The sequence below is a fragment of the Salpingoeca rosetta genome (genome assembly GCF_000188695.1).
Source record: "Salpingoeca rosetta unplaced genomic scaffold supercont1.23, whole genome shotgun sequence".
Classification (NCBI taxonomy): domain Eukaryota; class Choanoflagellata; order Craspedida; family Salpingoecidae; genus Salpingoeca; species Salpingoeca rosetta.
Genome location: NW_004754911.1, coordinates 884,775 through 896,365, shown reverse-complemented (window position 1 = coordinate 896,365; position 11,591 = coordinate 884,775). Strand labels below are relative to the sequence as shown.

Here is an 11,591-nt window from a genome sequence, read left to right as displayed (position 1 = left end):
TGGTTATCGATCTGTTTCTTTCTTTTGGGTTCGGGTGTTTTGCTTACAGAAACAGCCAGACAGTCGTGCGTGGCGGCTCACGTGCGAGCTAGCACGCATGTGCGTGAATGCGTGTGCGTTTCGGCTTTCATCTCGAATTCACCTCCCCCGGTCCGACGAGCAGACGCACCTCTCTCTTGCGATTCACGCGCGCGCTCCAAGACATCACAGATATCTTAGACTCGCGCTTGTATCGGATACACACACAAACACATACACACACACACACACACACACACACACACACACACACACACACACACACACACACACACACACACACACACACACACCCACACAGAGCATACATCATCAGCTAGACTTCGATGGGCATGCCGAGCATTATCTCAATGGCGGGCAGCGGGTTGCGCTGGTAAAAGCGCACCAAATCCACAATGGAGGAAAAAAACTTGTCATCGGCAGACCCAAAGGTGAAGCCACGCTCGTGCACAAAGTAGATTTTGTAGTGGAGGCAGCGGTCATATGTGCGCAGGGAGAGCGCTGGCTCGGCGTCGGGCGACTTGCGGCGGATGAGAAATGTGCCCGGTGTGTGCAGCAGTGCCTCAGCTTGCACGCGCGTCGTGCCCTGGGTAACGAGCATTAGATGTGAAACGTGTGTGTGTGTGTGTGTGTGTGTGTGTGTGTGTGTGTGTGTGTGTTCGTGAGTTGATTATCCGTGAACAACGCGCACGCATGAGCACAAACGACACCGACTCCACAGGAAGCAGAAGCAGCAGCTCACCTCAAAGTACCAGCTGCAGGTGTGGAGGTTCGTGTCAGCTGGGATGATGCCAATGCCTTGCTCAATGAAACTCCGGCGCACTGGGAGGGGCTAAACACATGCACGCGCGCACACAAGGGACACAAGCAAGCGTGAATGGAAGGTGTGAGGTAACAATGCAGCATGACAACCATCCTCGTATGAATGGAAGGTGTGAGGTAACAATGCAGCATGACAACCATCCTCGTATCCATCATCATCATCATCATCATCATCATCATCATCATCATCATCATCATCATCATCATCATCATCATCATCATCATCATCATCATCATCATCATCATCATCATCATCATCATCATCATCATCATCATCATCATCACAACTCGGTAACGTACCGGTGGTGCCTGCTGCGCATCGCCCGTTGCGTCAGTCGAGCCCTCGCCGCTGTCCTTGCCATCACTGCTGGTGGTGGAAGTAACATCCGGTGCGTGCGCGTGTGTGTGCGACGCCGGCGGCATGTGGCGGAGACGCGGCTCCATTGGCTTTGGAGGAAGTCTGCACCCCAGTCGGCACCGCCGCCGTGATGATCGTTGTAATGATGGGTGTGATGATCGCAGTGGTGGTGATGGTGTGTGTTGTGGTGGTGTTCGTAAGCGAGATGAAGGTGCAATTGGTCAAGGATGGTGGCTGAAACACATGAGGTGAAGCATGTGCCAACACGCATAAACACACGTACGCACATAAGCAGACACACACACACACACACATAAGCAGACACACAGGCTGGCGAACTGACTTTGCCTCTGTGGCGATGTGGCGCTTGACGGTGTCTGCCTCCGCCGAGCAGATGGTGTCATCGTACGGGCGGTCGTAGTCGCAGAGCAGTGCCATGACACGCTCGTCTGCTCCGTTCACGAGCGTAGACAAACACAAGCACACACACACACACACACACACACACACACACACACACACACACACACACACACACACACACACACACACACACACACACACACACACACACGCACGCACACACACACACACACACACACGCATGCACGCACGCACGCACACACACACACACACACACACACACACACACACACACACACACACAGCGTCGGCACGCACGACGCGGCTCACATGGGCGGGGCGGCTTGTCTTGAGACGCAACAGACATGAGGCGACGGTGGAAATCTCTGCACAACATAATGATTTGGCACACACACACACACAAGATGGGAGACGGGTGTCAGGCCAAGCGGGAACGGCAGCAGTGCGTTTGACGCATCGAAAGGAGTGTGTGTGTGCGTGTATGTGTGTGTGAGTGTTCATCTTACGCTGAGCTTGCTGTGGAGAACCGGGACGACGATGACATTCGCTTTGTCTGAGAATGCAAAACAACGAAGTATGTGTGCAAAACGAGGTGCGGCACTTCATATGTGAGAGGCACGAGCAGTGTCACAACGAGTAGCAACAACCCGATCGATGCACACAAGGCACTGATCACGCGAGACAACACGCATCAAAAGACGAACATGCGCTGGGGAGTCTGGAACGTTTGCGTCATCCAGAGCAGTGTAGTGGATTTCTTCCTGTGCATCTCCGCCATAGGGGCCTAACCATGCACGAGCAGCGAGCTGGGTGTGAGGGTTTTGCCACATCAAGCGCATGATAGAACCATGAACCCCTACATCAATTGACCAATTGAATTACAAACGCAATGTACTCAAAACCCCGCATGCCATTGCACCACACACACCTGGCTGCATCTCGGCATACTGTACGAGCAACCCCGAGGTGGAGCCGATGTGAGCCGAGAGCGGGGCAGCAAAGTGGGTTTGCATGTGCGTGAGTACAATCTTCAAGTGAGCAAGCAAGCGAGGGGCGCGATAGTACATGCACTGAGTCCCCACAACAGCCACAACCACAACACCTACACACAACCACAGCCACAGCCAAACAAACACATCGCAATGTGTGTGTGCGTGTGTACCTCTGGCAAGGCTGAAGTTGCTGTTGTGTCGCTTGGCAGCGGTGCTGCCTGTCGATCCGTCGACATTGCTGGACGGTCAATGTGTGCTTTCCTCAGCTGAGTTGTTGTCGTTTGGTGCTGATCGTGCACACTCACACTTTCGGCATTGGCAGGACACGCACAGCAGAAGAGCGAAGCGAAGTGGAGGGCAAACAAAGGATGAGGTGGACGAGCGAAGGCTTCGCGCGGCTTTTTGCCAACGGGGTGTTGGTAAAATCAACGCTGCTGTTGGCAAAATCGATTGGCGGTTGGTAAATTATTGGGTGGTTGTGAAGGAAGCAGCGACAAGAGAAGACCAATACATCTTCGTTGGCTGGCTGGCTGGCTTGCTCGCCTGCGTTGTTTTTGCTCGCTGTGCTTTGCCAAGGCCCTGCGGGCTGCGCAGCCATGTCGCGAGTGGATGAGGACTTGGAAGACACCCGAGAACGAGAAAAGGATGTGCAATCAAAGCTTCAAGCACTCCAGAAAGGTATGTGTGTCTGTGTGTGTGTGTCTGTGTCTGTGTCTGTGTCTGTGTGTGTGTGTGTGTGTGTGTGTGTGTGTGTGTCTGTGTGTCTGTGTGTGCTGTTGTGGATTGCTGTTGCCGCTTGTTGTTCACTGTGTTGGAAGTGGCTGTGTTTCAAGTGGCATAGCTTGCGCATGACGTTATTGTTGTTGATGTTGTTGGTTTGCTGATGTGTGTGTGTGCTGCTGCTGCCTTGTTAACAGAGTTGAGTGGTAGCAGTGGCTCCAGCGACGCGTTTGACACGGATCCAGCCGTCGGTCATGTCCGGACCCAAGACCACCTGCTGCACGCAGTGCTTGAACGATTCCTCGAAGAGCCCCGTCCTGCAGGCTTTACACCAACAGGTGTGTGTGTGTGTGCGCGCGCGCGTGAGTGTGTATGTGTACGTGTACATGCGCCTCTGTATGTATGCCTGTGTCTGTGTCCGTCTATCTCTCTCCTTCGGATACAACAACCGCCCTCATCTTGTGTTCCCCCCTGTCTCTCTCCTGCTGCTGCCGCCTCCCTGCTCACCGCAGGTATGGCGCCTTTCCACGATGTCATCATCACGGAGCTCAAACGCGCGTGGGACGACTTTTCGCGGCGCAAGTGGAACGCCGTGCTCTCAGATGCCATCAACAAAGAGGTCGGTGATCCTTGCAGGCATCGGCATGCCAGGTCATGTGAATGTATGTGTGTGTGTGTGTGTGTGTGTGTGTGTGTGTGTGTGTGTGTGTGTGTGTGTGTGTGTGTGTGTGTGTGTGCGTGTGTGTGTGTGCGTGTGTGCGTGTGTGCGTGTGTGGGGGGGGGGTGTGGGTGGGTGTACATGCATGTCAAACTGAGCCTTTTGCGCTGTTGTGGTCCTGTTTCTGTTCCCTGCGGCATCCTCACCACCAATGCCCAAACAATGCATTGCTCGCACCATCAGATTGACCGACGTATTCCGTGGACGCTGATTGAGATTTCCGTGCTGCTGTATCGACGACTACGAACCTTGCTCAGTAAGCTCAACATTCAAAGTGCACCCAAACACACACACACACACACATGACGTACAAATTGCACAACCAAACGCACACACGCACGTGCACACACATGCACACATCCCACACCACACACCTCCTCAGCTCACCCTCTGTTACCCCCCCCCCCATCCTGTTTGCAACACGCTGCACACACACCAGACCGTGCGCGCCAGCGAGGCGTCTTCTCCGACAGCGCCAACACCATCCGTTATCTGTCCAAACTCGCTGGCGATGCGCGCAGGGCGTTCAAGATCAAGGAGATTAGCGCCTATCTCGGGGAGCAGCTCAAGCGCTCCAAGAACAGACCCTGTCGCCCTGTCATTGTCACTCAGGCCAGCAAAGACCTCCAGGGTGCGTGTGTTTTGTGTGTCTGTGTCTGTGTGCGTGCGTGTGTCTGTGGGTGTGTTTTGTGTGTCTGTGTCTGGGTGCGTGCGTGTGTCTGTGTGTGCAAGCTGCTCGCCTGTTTTGCACACTGTGAGCCAAACTCGCAGCACACAGGTTCGTAGACTTCACTGACCCCGTCTACCAACGTCTCTGACATTGGTTTTGCTTGCAGGCACATCAACAACACGTCATGTGCCAGTCTACATGCTCATTCGATGGTACATCATCCAAGACATGCGAGGTATGAAGCGAGAGGAAATGGTAGTGAGAGAGTGAGAGTGAGAGATTGCGTGTAATGTGTGTACGGTGTGTGTGTGTGTGTGTGTGTGTGTGCTGTTGCTCTCATGCTTGAGTTCATTTTGATGTGACCATCCCCACCACCACCACCACCACCACCACCACCACCACCGCCCTTGCAGATGACAAGTACCAGCGCCAGTTGTCGGACCGCATCGCGGCACTGAAACGCGACATGAAAATGCCCAGCATCCCCTTTGACACCTCCCTCAAGCGAATCAAAGGTGCCGTGCCTGCAAGCACGCGCGACTGTAGTACAGAGCGCCTTTGAAGCAAGATGTAGTCACACACACTCACGCACTCACACTCACGCACTCACACTCACGCACTCACACTCACGCACACACACACACACACGCACTCACACTCACGCACACACACATATAAACATACACTCACGCACAAACACACACTCACACATACTCACACATACACACACACAAACACACACGCAACACACGCATGTTTCTCACGTCCCATCGCCTCGTTGCCTTTCTTCCACCGCCCACCACCGACAATCAACCACCAGAGCTTGAGTCGGTGCTGGAGGGAGCGGTTTCACGCCGCGTGTCGGTGGTAAACACATCCCCGTCTGCGCTCTCCGTTCGCCAGATGGCCGCGCTCGGGCTGCCGTTTGCAAACCAGCACCTCGTGCAGTACGACAGCAGCGGCACGCGCACGCTCTCGACACAGTCGCCGTCGCCATCACCATCGTCGGCGAGCATGATGTCGGCTGCAATGCCTGGTGCAGGTGTGGGCATGGATGCGGGTGTGCACATGCAGGGAGGGAGGCTTGCACCGCCTCATCAGCGAAGCGGGGACAGTGGCCTTGTGCGCGATGATGATGATAATGATGATGGTGATGGCGGTCGTGTGATTGTGGTTGATGTACCTGTGGAAGCGCAACAAAAACTCGAACAACAGCGGCAGCAGCGATTGCGTGGTCGTCGTCGTCGTCGTGCTGGTGATGGTCGTGATGATGGTGATGATGATGGTGGTGGTGATGGTGATGAGAGCATGGTAGCGTCGCCTTCGGCGCGGCGGCGGCGGGCGTCACTGCCAACCATCTTGGAGCCGCTGTCGATGGAGCGGTTGTTGGAGGACGTGAAGTGGCGGACAAGCGGACCTGGTCGCCGGTCCCTTCGCCGCGCCGTTAGCGCCTCGTGCCTGTCCTCCCTGTTTTACACACAGGTAGGCCGTTGTTACATGACACCTTGCTTCTTGTACTGTGCTGCCTTGTTCCCCGTGTTCCTTGTTCCCTGCTCTTTGTTTCCTTCGTTATTCCTCCTTCAAACCTCCTTTCTAACTCCTCCTTGCCGGTTCCATGCGCTTGATTGTGTCTGGTTTTCGTTGTATCCATCCACGCACCTGTCTTCACCGCTCATGCATGTTCGCTGCACTTCAAACACTGCACGTACCCATACCCCCACCACCCTCATCCCGCCTCCACACCCACCAGGAGGAAGCAGAGCGAGAGGATGAAGGGCAAGTCGGCGTGGACGAGACACCCAAACCATCAACACACCAGCACCAGCACAATCATCGCCGCCGCCACCGCCGATCGAAAGCGTACCGTGCACGTCGCTCCACCTCCCTCGCGCAGTCGCAAACGCGCCCGGCAACAGACGGCAGCGTCAACATCCCGACACCGCCGCCCATGTCATCGCGACTGCTTATGGCGTCGTTTTCGCAGCAGGAGAAGCGAGACTCAATGGCACTGCGCACGTCTGCGTCTGTAGCGGCTGTTGCCTCCAGCACCGTCCCGCGTGTCGAGAGCACGGGCACGCTCGCAGCCACGCCGTCGCAGCTCACGGCAGCAACAGCAGAAACAGCAGAAACAGCAGCCACGAAGCGGGCGCCTGCGGACAGCGCAACAACACGACAGCGAAAGCAGCACGCGCGAGAGGTTCACGATATGACGCAGGCGATGCTGCGGTGGCGGCAGAAACCAGACGCCGACATCGGTGAGGCAGCAGCGGTTGGGAGTGTGCAGGGGGGTTTGTGTACGTGTGTGAGTGTCGGTGTGTGTGCCTGTGTCGGTGTGTGTGTCTGTGTCTGTGCGTGCGTGTGTGTTTGTGTGTGTCTGTGCGTGCGTGTGTCTGTGTGTGTCTGTGTCTGTGTCTGTGTCTGTGTGTGCGTGTGTGCGTGTGTCTGTGTGTCTGTGTGTGCGTGTGCGTGTGTTGCTATTGCTGGGGCATGAAGAAGCAGGACTGAGTCAAAGCGTTGGGATGGTCGGCGAAGGTTTCACGCGTTCTCGTTCCTTTGGTTTCCCTTGGTGCAGGTGACATGGATCCCATCTTGAGTGCACATCTCAACACCAAACACCTGCTCGACCCCGTGCTGGTGCGCACGCGTTGCCCTGTTTGGCTGTTGTCGTTGTTGTCGTGTACTGTTGTTGTCGTCGCAATACTCGTCACTTTCCTCCGCACATGCGCACACACACACACACACATACAAAAACAAACAAACAAACAAAATCATTCACCTCCCTCCCTCCACACCTCTCCCTCTCCCGTTTTGTGGTTCCAGCCGAAGCGCCCGCCACCTGAGCAAGAGCGGCCGACGGGGCGTCGGTACCTTCTCTCCCACGCAACACGAAGACACCCACACGTCCAGGAGTTTGTTGCCAACGTCAGTCGACACACACGCGCGCGCGCATGTGAATGCTGATGTTGTTTTACACATGTTTGTTGCACACGTGTGCCCACCGTGGTTCGGTTGTCGTCAGCCCTGTTTCCCCCTCACATTTTCACACGTGCACACATACACATACGCGCACACGTTACCACGCGTCCTTACATCACCGACACCACCATCACCACCAACAACAACAACACCACGATGACGGCCACAACAGGCACCGCTATCGGCTGCGGACGACGATGACCTGCACTTCCGTCCGCGGGTCCCGCGCGTCTCTGATCGAGAGCTCGTCTGGTTCATCACGCTACAGCCCTCCCTCCCCATCTTCATGGAGAACGACCCAGCGGTGCGTTGGTGTGTGTGTGTGTGTGTGTGTGTGTGTGTGTGTGTGTGTGTGTGTGTGTGTGTGTGTGTGTGTGTGTGTGTGTGTGTGTGTGTGTGTGTGTGTGAGCCTGTTTGTCTCTCCGTACCTGTCTGTCTGTCTGTCTGTCTGTCTGTCTCATTTGTGTCATGAACGCATCACCTCACCACCCCCCCCCCTTCCTCCTCCACCATCAGCTGACGCCCGCCGCCATATCCGACATGGACGACCCGCTCTACCGCTTCGTCTCAATGACGAAAATATACGGAAAACTTTCAGAGGAATTCACGCTCAAGACCATCGTGGACGACACCCTGGGCGAGCTGCACTCATATGGGTGAGTACGTGTGTGTGTGTGTGTGTGTGTGTGTGTGTGCGTGTGTGTGAGTGCGGGTGTGTGTGTGTGTGTGTGTGTGTCTGTCTGTCTGTCTGTCTGTCTGTCTGTCTGTCTGTCTGTCTGTGTATGTGTATGTGGGTGTGCTTGAACGTACGCAATTGCTTTCCTCACCGCATGTTCCAACCCGCCACCATCATCTGTACACATGCGTGTGTATGTGCACAGGATATTTGGGCAGGTGCTGCCGGCGCCAGAGGATTTGGACATCGCGGGAGCGCTCATGCCACACAGGTGAACACCATACGCACGCACGCACGAAGGATTGCTTGCAACTCTTGTGTGTGTGTGTGTGTGTGTGTGTGTGTGTGTGTGTGTGTGTGTGTGTGTGTGTGTGTGTGTGTGTGTGTGTGAGGGTGCGTGCATGTTTGTTGCTACCCTGCTCTCACATTTCCCACCAATCGCTTTGTTCGTGCGTATCGAAACCTGCAAAGGGCCGACAACGAGTTTCCGTTCTCTGTCAACAACGTCCTCATGAGCAACGACGAGGCGCTCAAGGAGACGGCGGCGTCAGAGTGTATGTCAACACACGTGCACATGCACACACACACTCATACGCACACACACACACACATGCACACGTACACATGTACACAAGAAGGCTTTGGGGAGAACCGTGTCAGCTGATGCAATGACAAGTGCTGTTCGTACAAGAGCTTGTATCGTTTGACCGCCACTCACATGCACACGTGCACACGTGCACACACATTTTCATGCTCATTCAACTCAACGCCACACTCTCTTGGCAGTGACAGCGGCAACTGCCGGCGACACCAAGAAAGACAACGGTGACGGCAACGGCACGAGCAAGAAGGGCCGCAAGCAGAGAGGTGGGGAGAAGGATGAGAAGGAGAAGAAGGAAAAGCGGTTTCACCGCTCATATCGCAATCGCCCGCCAAAAGTGGTCGCCAACCCCTCTGAACAACACCTCGTAAGTTCACAACGACAGCACGCAGGGACACATTATCGCATGGAGTTCGCTGTTGCTGTTCTTGTTTGTTTGTTGTTGTTGTTGCTGTTCTTGTTCTTCTTCTTGAATTTGTTGTTGTTGTTGTTGTTGTTCTTGTTTTTCTTGTTGTTCTTGTTGTTCTTGTTGTTGCTGCTGTTCTTGTTGTTGTTCTTGTTGCTCTTGTTGTTGTTGCTGGTCTCGTGTATTCGTCTGAAGTCTGCTCACACCCCACCACCACCATCGCCACCACCACAACCACCACTATCGCCACCACTATCGCCACCACCACAACCCAGGCGCGGCAGGCGCGGCAGTACGAGTCGTGGCTCAAGTGGTGGCAGAACACGCTTGAGTTTGTCGACTACAAGGAGTGGCTGGAGGAGCACGAGGCAGACTTCCTCCCCGCCGTCTTCTCGTGAGTGCACAGGATAGATTGGACAGCGTGAAAAGGACAAAAGGGAGAGAAGACATGAACGTTTGCGTGCACGATTGCAGATGTGTGTGTGTGTGTGTGTGTTTGTGCATGTTGGAGCCAGGGACGTGAAATGCTGCTTTGACGTGCACTCACACACCCAAACTTCACACAATTTCTCACACACGCACACTTTCACAACAACAACAACAACAACAACAACAACAACAACAACAACAACAACAACAACAACAACAACCAACAACAACGACAACAACAACAACAACAACAACAACATCGACGTTCCCCACGTGATGGCAGCATGTTCCCTGAGCGGGCGCCGCCGGATCTTGAGGAGGACGAGGCGGAGGTGCAGGCGCGACGAGAGGCGCTCGCTGTGCATCACGCCCGCTCCCAGCAGCTGCTGCAGGAGAAGAAGTCGTACGAGAAGGGCATGTGGAACGTCAACGCCGTGCAGGTGGGCTCACCATGGTGATGAGGGACACTCTGTTTTGTTTATTTGTTTGGTTGGTTGTTTGGTTGTTTGGTTGGTTGGTTTGGTTGCTTGCTTGCTTGCTTGCTTGCTTGCTTGCTTGCTTGCTTGCTTGCTTGCTTCTTTGGTTGGTTGGTTGATTGGTTGGTTGGTTGATTGGTTGGTTGATTGGTTGGTTGGTTGGTTGGTTGATTGGTTGGTTGGTTGGTTGATTGGTTGGTTGGTTGGTTGATTGGTTGGTTGGTTGGTTGTTTGTTTGCGTGTGCACATCCTTCTGCACAGGCCTTCCTTCCACTCAACCGACTCTCACTTGACACATGTGTGTGTGTGTGTGTTTGGTGCAGATGGGCGGCCTGGCTGCGGATATGAATGATCTTGCGCTGGATCAGCTCACAGGCGACGACCATGAGATGAAGTGCGATCACAACGATCACAACGATCACAACGATCATGACGATGAATTTGCTGATGGTGGCATGACTTGGATCGTTGCCTCCCAATGTCCTTGGCGCACGAAGACACTTACCCATACATACGAACAACCTCACACAACCTCACGTGCACCACCACCGCCATCACCACGACCCGTGTTTGCCCCTGTGCAGGCGGCAGCGGGAATTCGATGCGTTGCAGCGGCGGTTCGATGTTGTTTGGCGGGACCTCCGGCTGAGCACCATGGAGAAACTAGACAAGGCAATCCTCTACAGCAGCGTCAAGTACTCTCGCCCAGGATCGGCCACAACGTAAGCCGCAGTGTTGGTGACGCAGGGAAGTAGGGGGGGGCGAGGAGAGAGTGGGGAAAGAACGGCACGCGTGGTTGCTTTTGTGTGTGTGTGTGTGTGTGTGTGTGTGTGTGTGTGTGTGTTTGTGTGTGTGTGTGTGTGTGTGTGTGTCATGGTGGTGACCGTTGTTGAAGAAGAACAGAGTGCGTCTCATTTGCTTATTGTGCCTTTCCAATGCCCCAACTCATCCACCAATCACCACCATCAACCATTCACCACCTTCAACAATCAACCACCATCATCAGCCGGCGCCACCGCCTGCAGCCGCTCGATGTCGCCGATCGCATTCGCGGCGTCCGCACATCCGCACACACGCGCGCAGCACGAAGCGCCGCTGGTGGCGGTGGTCCCAGTGGTCACGGCAGTGGTGTGCAGGGCCACACGCTGCATGCCCTGCGTCAGGCCGTTGAGCTGTGGGAGGAGGTGCGCGCCGCCATTGTTGCGCGCGAGGCTGTACTGAGCGAGCTGGAGGAGTTTGAACGCGTTGCAAGCGACCCTGCACGGCTGTACGCGCGCGTGTCGCAATCGTCCCGTGTTGCTGAGGCGAAGAAGCGTGGCGTGAT

General features: G+C 55.0%; 2 protein-coding genes across 2 annotated transcripts in view; one reads left to right on the top strand and one right to left on the bottom strand.

Moving 5' to 3' along the window:
• Positions 1-355: 355 nt before the first annotated feature.
• Positions 356-3,007, bottom strand: PTSG_08463 (uncharacterized protein; the record flags this gene model as incomplete). The annotated part of the gene is made up of 10 exons (XM_004990656.1): positions 2,766-3,007; positions 2,532-2,550; positions 2,308-2,387; positions 2,110-2,156; positions 1,913-1,968; positions 1,563-1,668; positions 1,274-1,321; positions 1,000-1,148; positions 782-861; positions 356-625 (listed from the first exon to the last, which is right to left on the bottom strand). The coding sequence occupies exons 1-10, from the start codon at positions 2,829-2,831 to the stop codon at positions 356-358; spliced, it is 921 nt and encodes a 306-aa protein (XP_004990713.1). The 5' UTR covers positions 2,832-3,007.
• PTSG_12730 (uncharacterized protein) overlaps positions 3,004-11,591 on the top strand; it is a 9,294-nt gene continuing 706 nt past the window's right edge. Inside the window, exons 1-21 of the mRNA XM_004990655.1 lie at positions 3,004-3,273; positions 3,513-3,653; positions 3,828-3,934; positions 4,217-4,289; positions 4,473-4,664; positions 4,870-4,938; positions 5,117-5,218; positions 5,524-6,185; positions 6,454-6,958; positions 7,276-7,337; positions 7,524-7,625; positions 7,852-7,983; positions 8,196-8,335; positions 8,561-8,626; positions 8,827-8,909; positions 9,142-9,323; positions 9,638-9,756; positions 10,075-10,231; positions 10,591-10,661; positions 10,852-10,989; positions 11,274-11,591. The exon at positions 11,274-11,591 is cut by the window's right edge and continues 102 nt beyond it. Coding sequence (XP_004990712.1) covers positions 3,192-3,273; positions 3,513-3,653; positions 3,828-3,934; positions 4,217-4,289; positions 4,473-4,664; positions 4,870-4,938; positions 5,117-5,218; positions 5,524-6,185; positions 6,454-6,958; positions 7,276-7,337; positions 7,524-7,625; positions 7,852-7,983; positions 8,196-8,335; positions 8,561-8,626; positions 8,827-8,909; positions 9,142-9,323; positions 9,638-9,756; positions 10,075-10,231; positions 10,591-10,661; positions 10,852-10,989; positions 11,274-11,591 — 3,503 coding nt within the window. The 5' untranslated portion in view covers positions 3,004-3,191. The remainder of the gene's footprint in view (positions 3,274-3,512; positions 3,654-3,827; positions 3,935-4,216; positions 4,290-4,472; positions 4,665-4,869; positions 4,939-5,116; positions 5,219-5,523; positions 6,186-6,453; positions 6,959-7,275; positions 7,338-7,523; positions 7,626-7,851; positions 7,984-8,195; positions 8,336-8,560; positions 8,627-8,826; positions 8,910-9,141; positions 9,324-9,637; positions 9,757-10,074; positions 10,232-10,590; positions 10,662-10,851; positions 10,990-11,273) is intronic.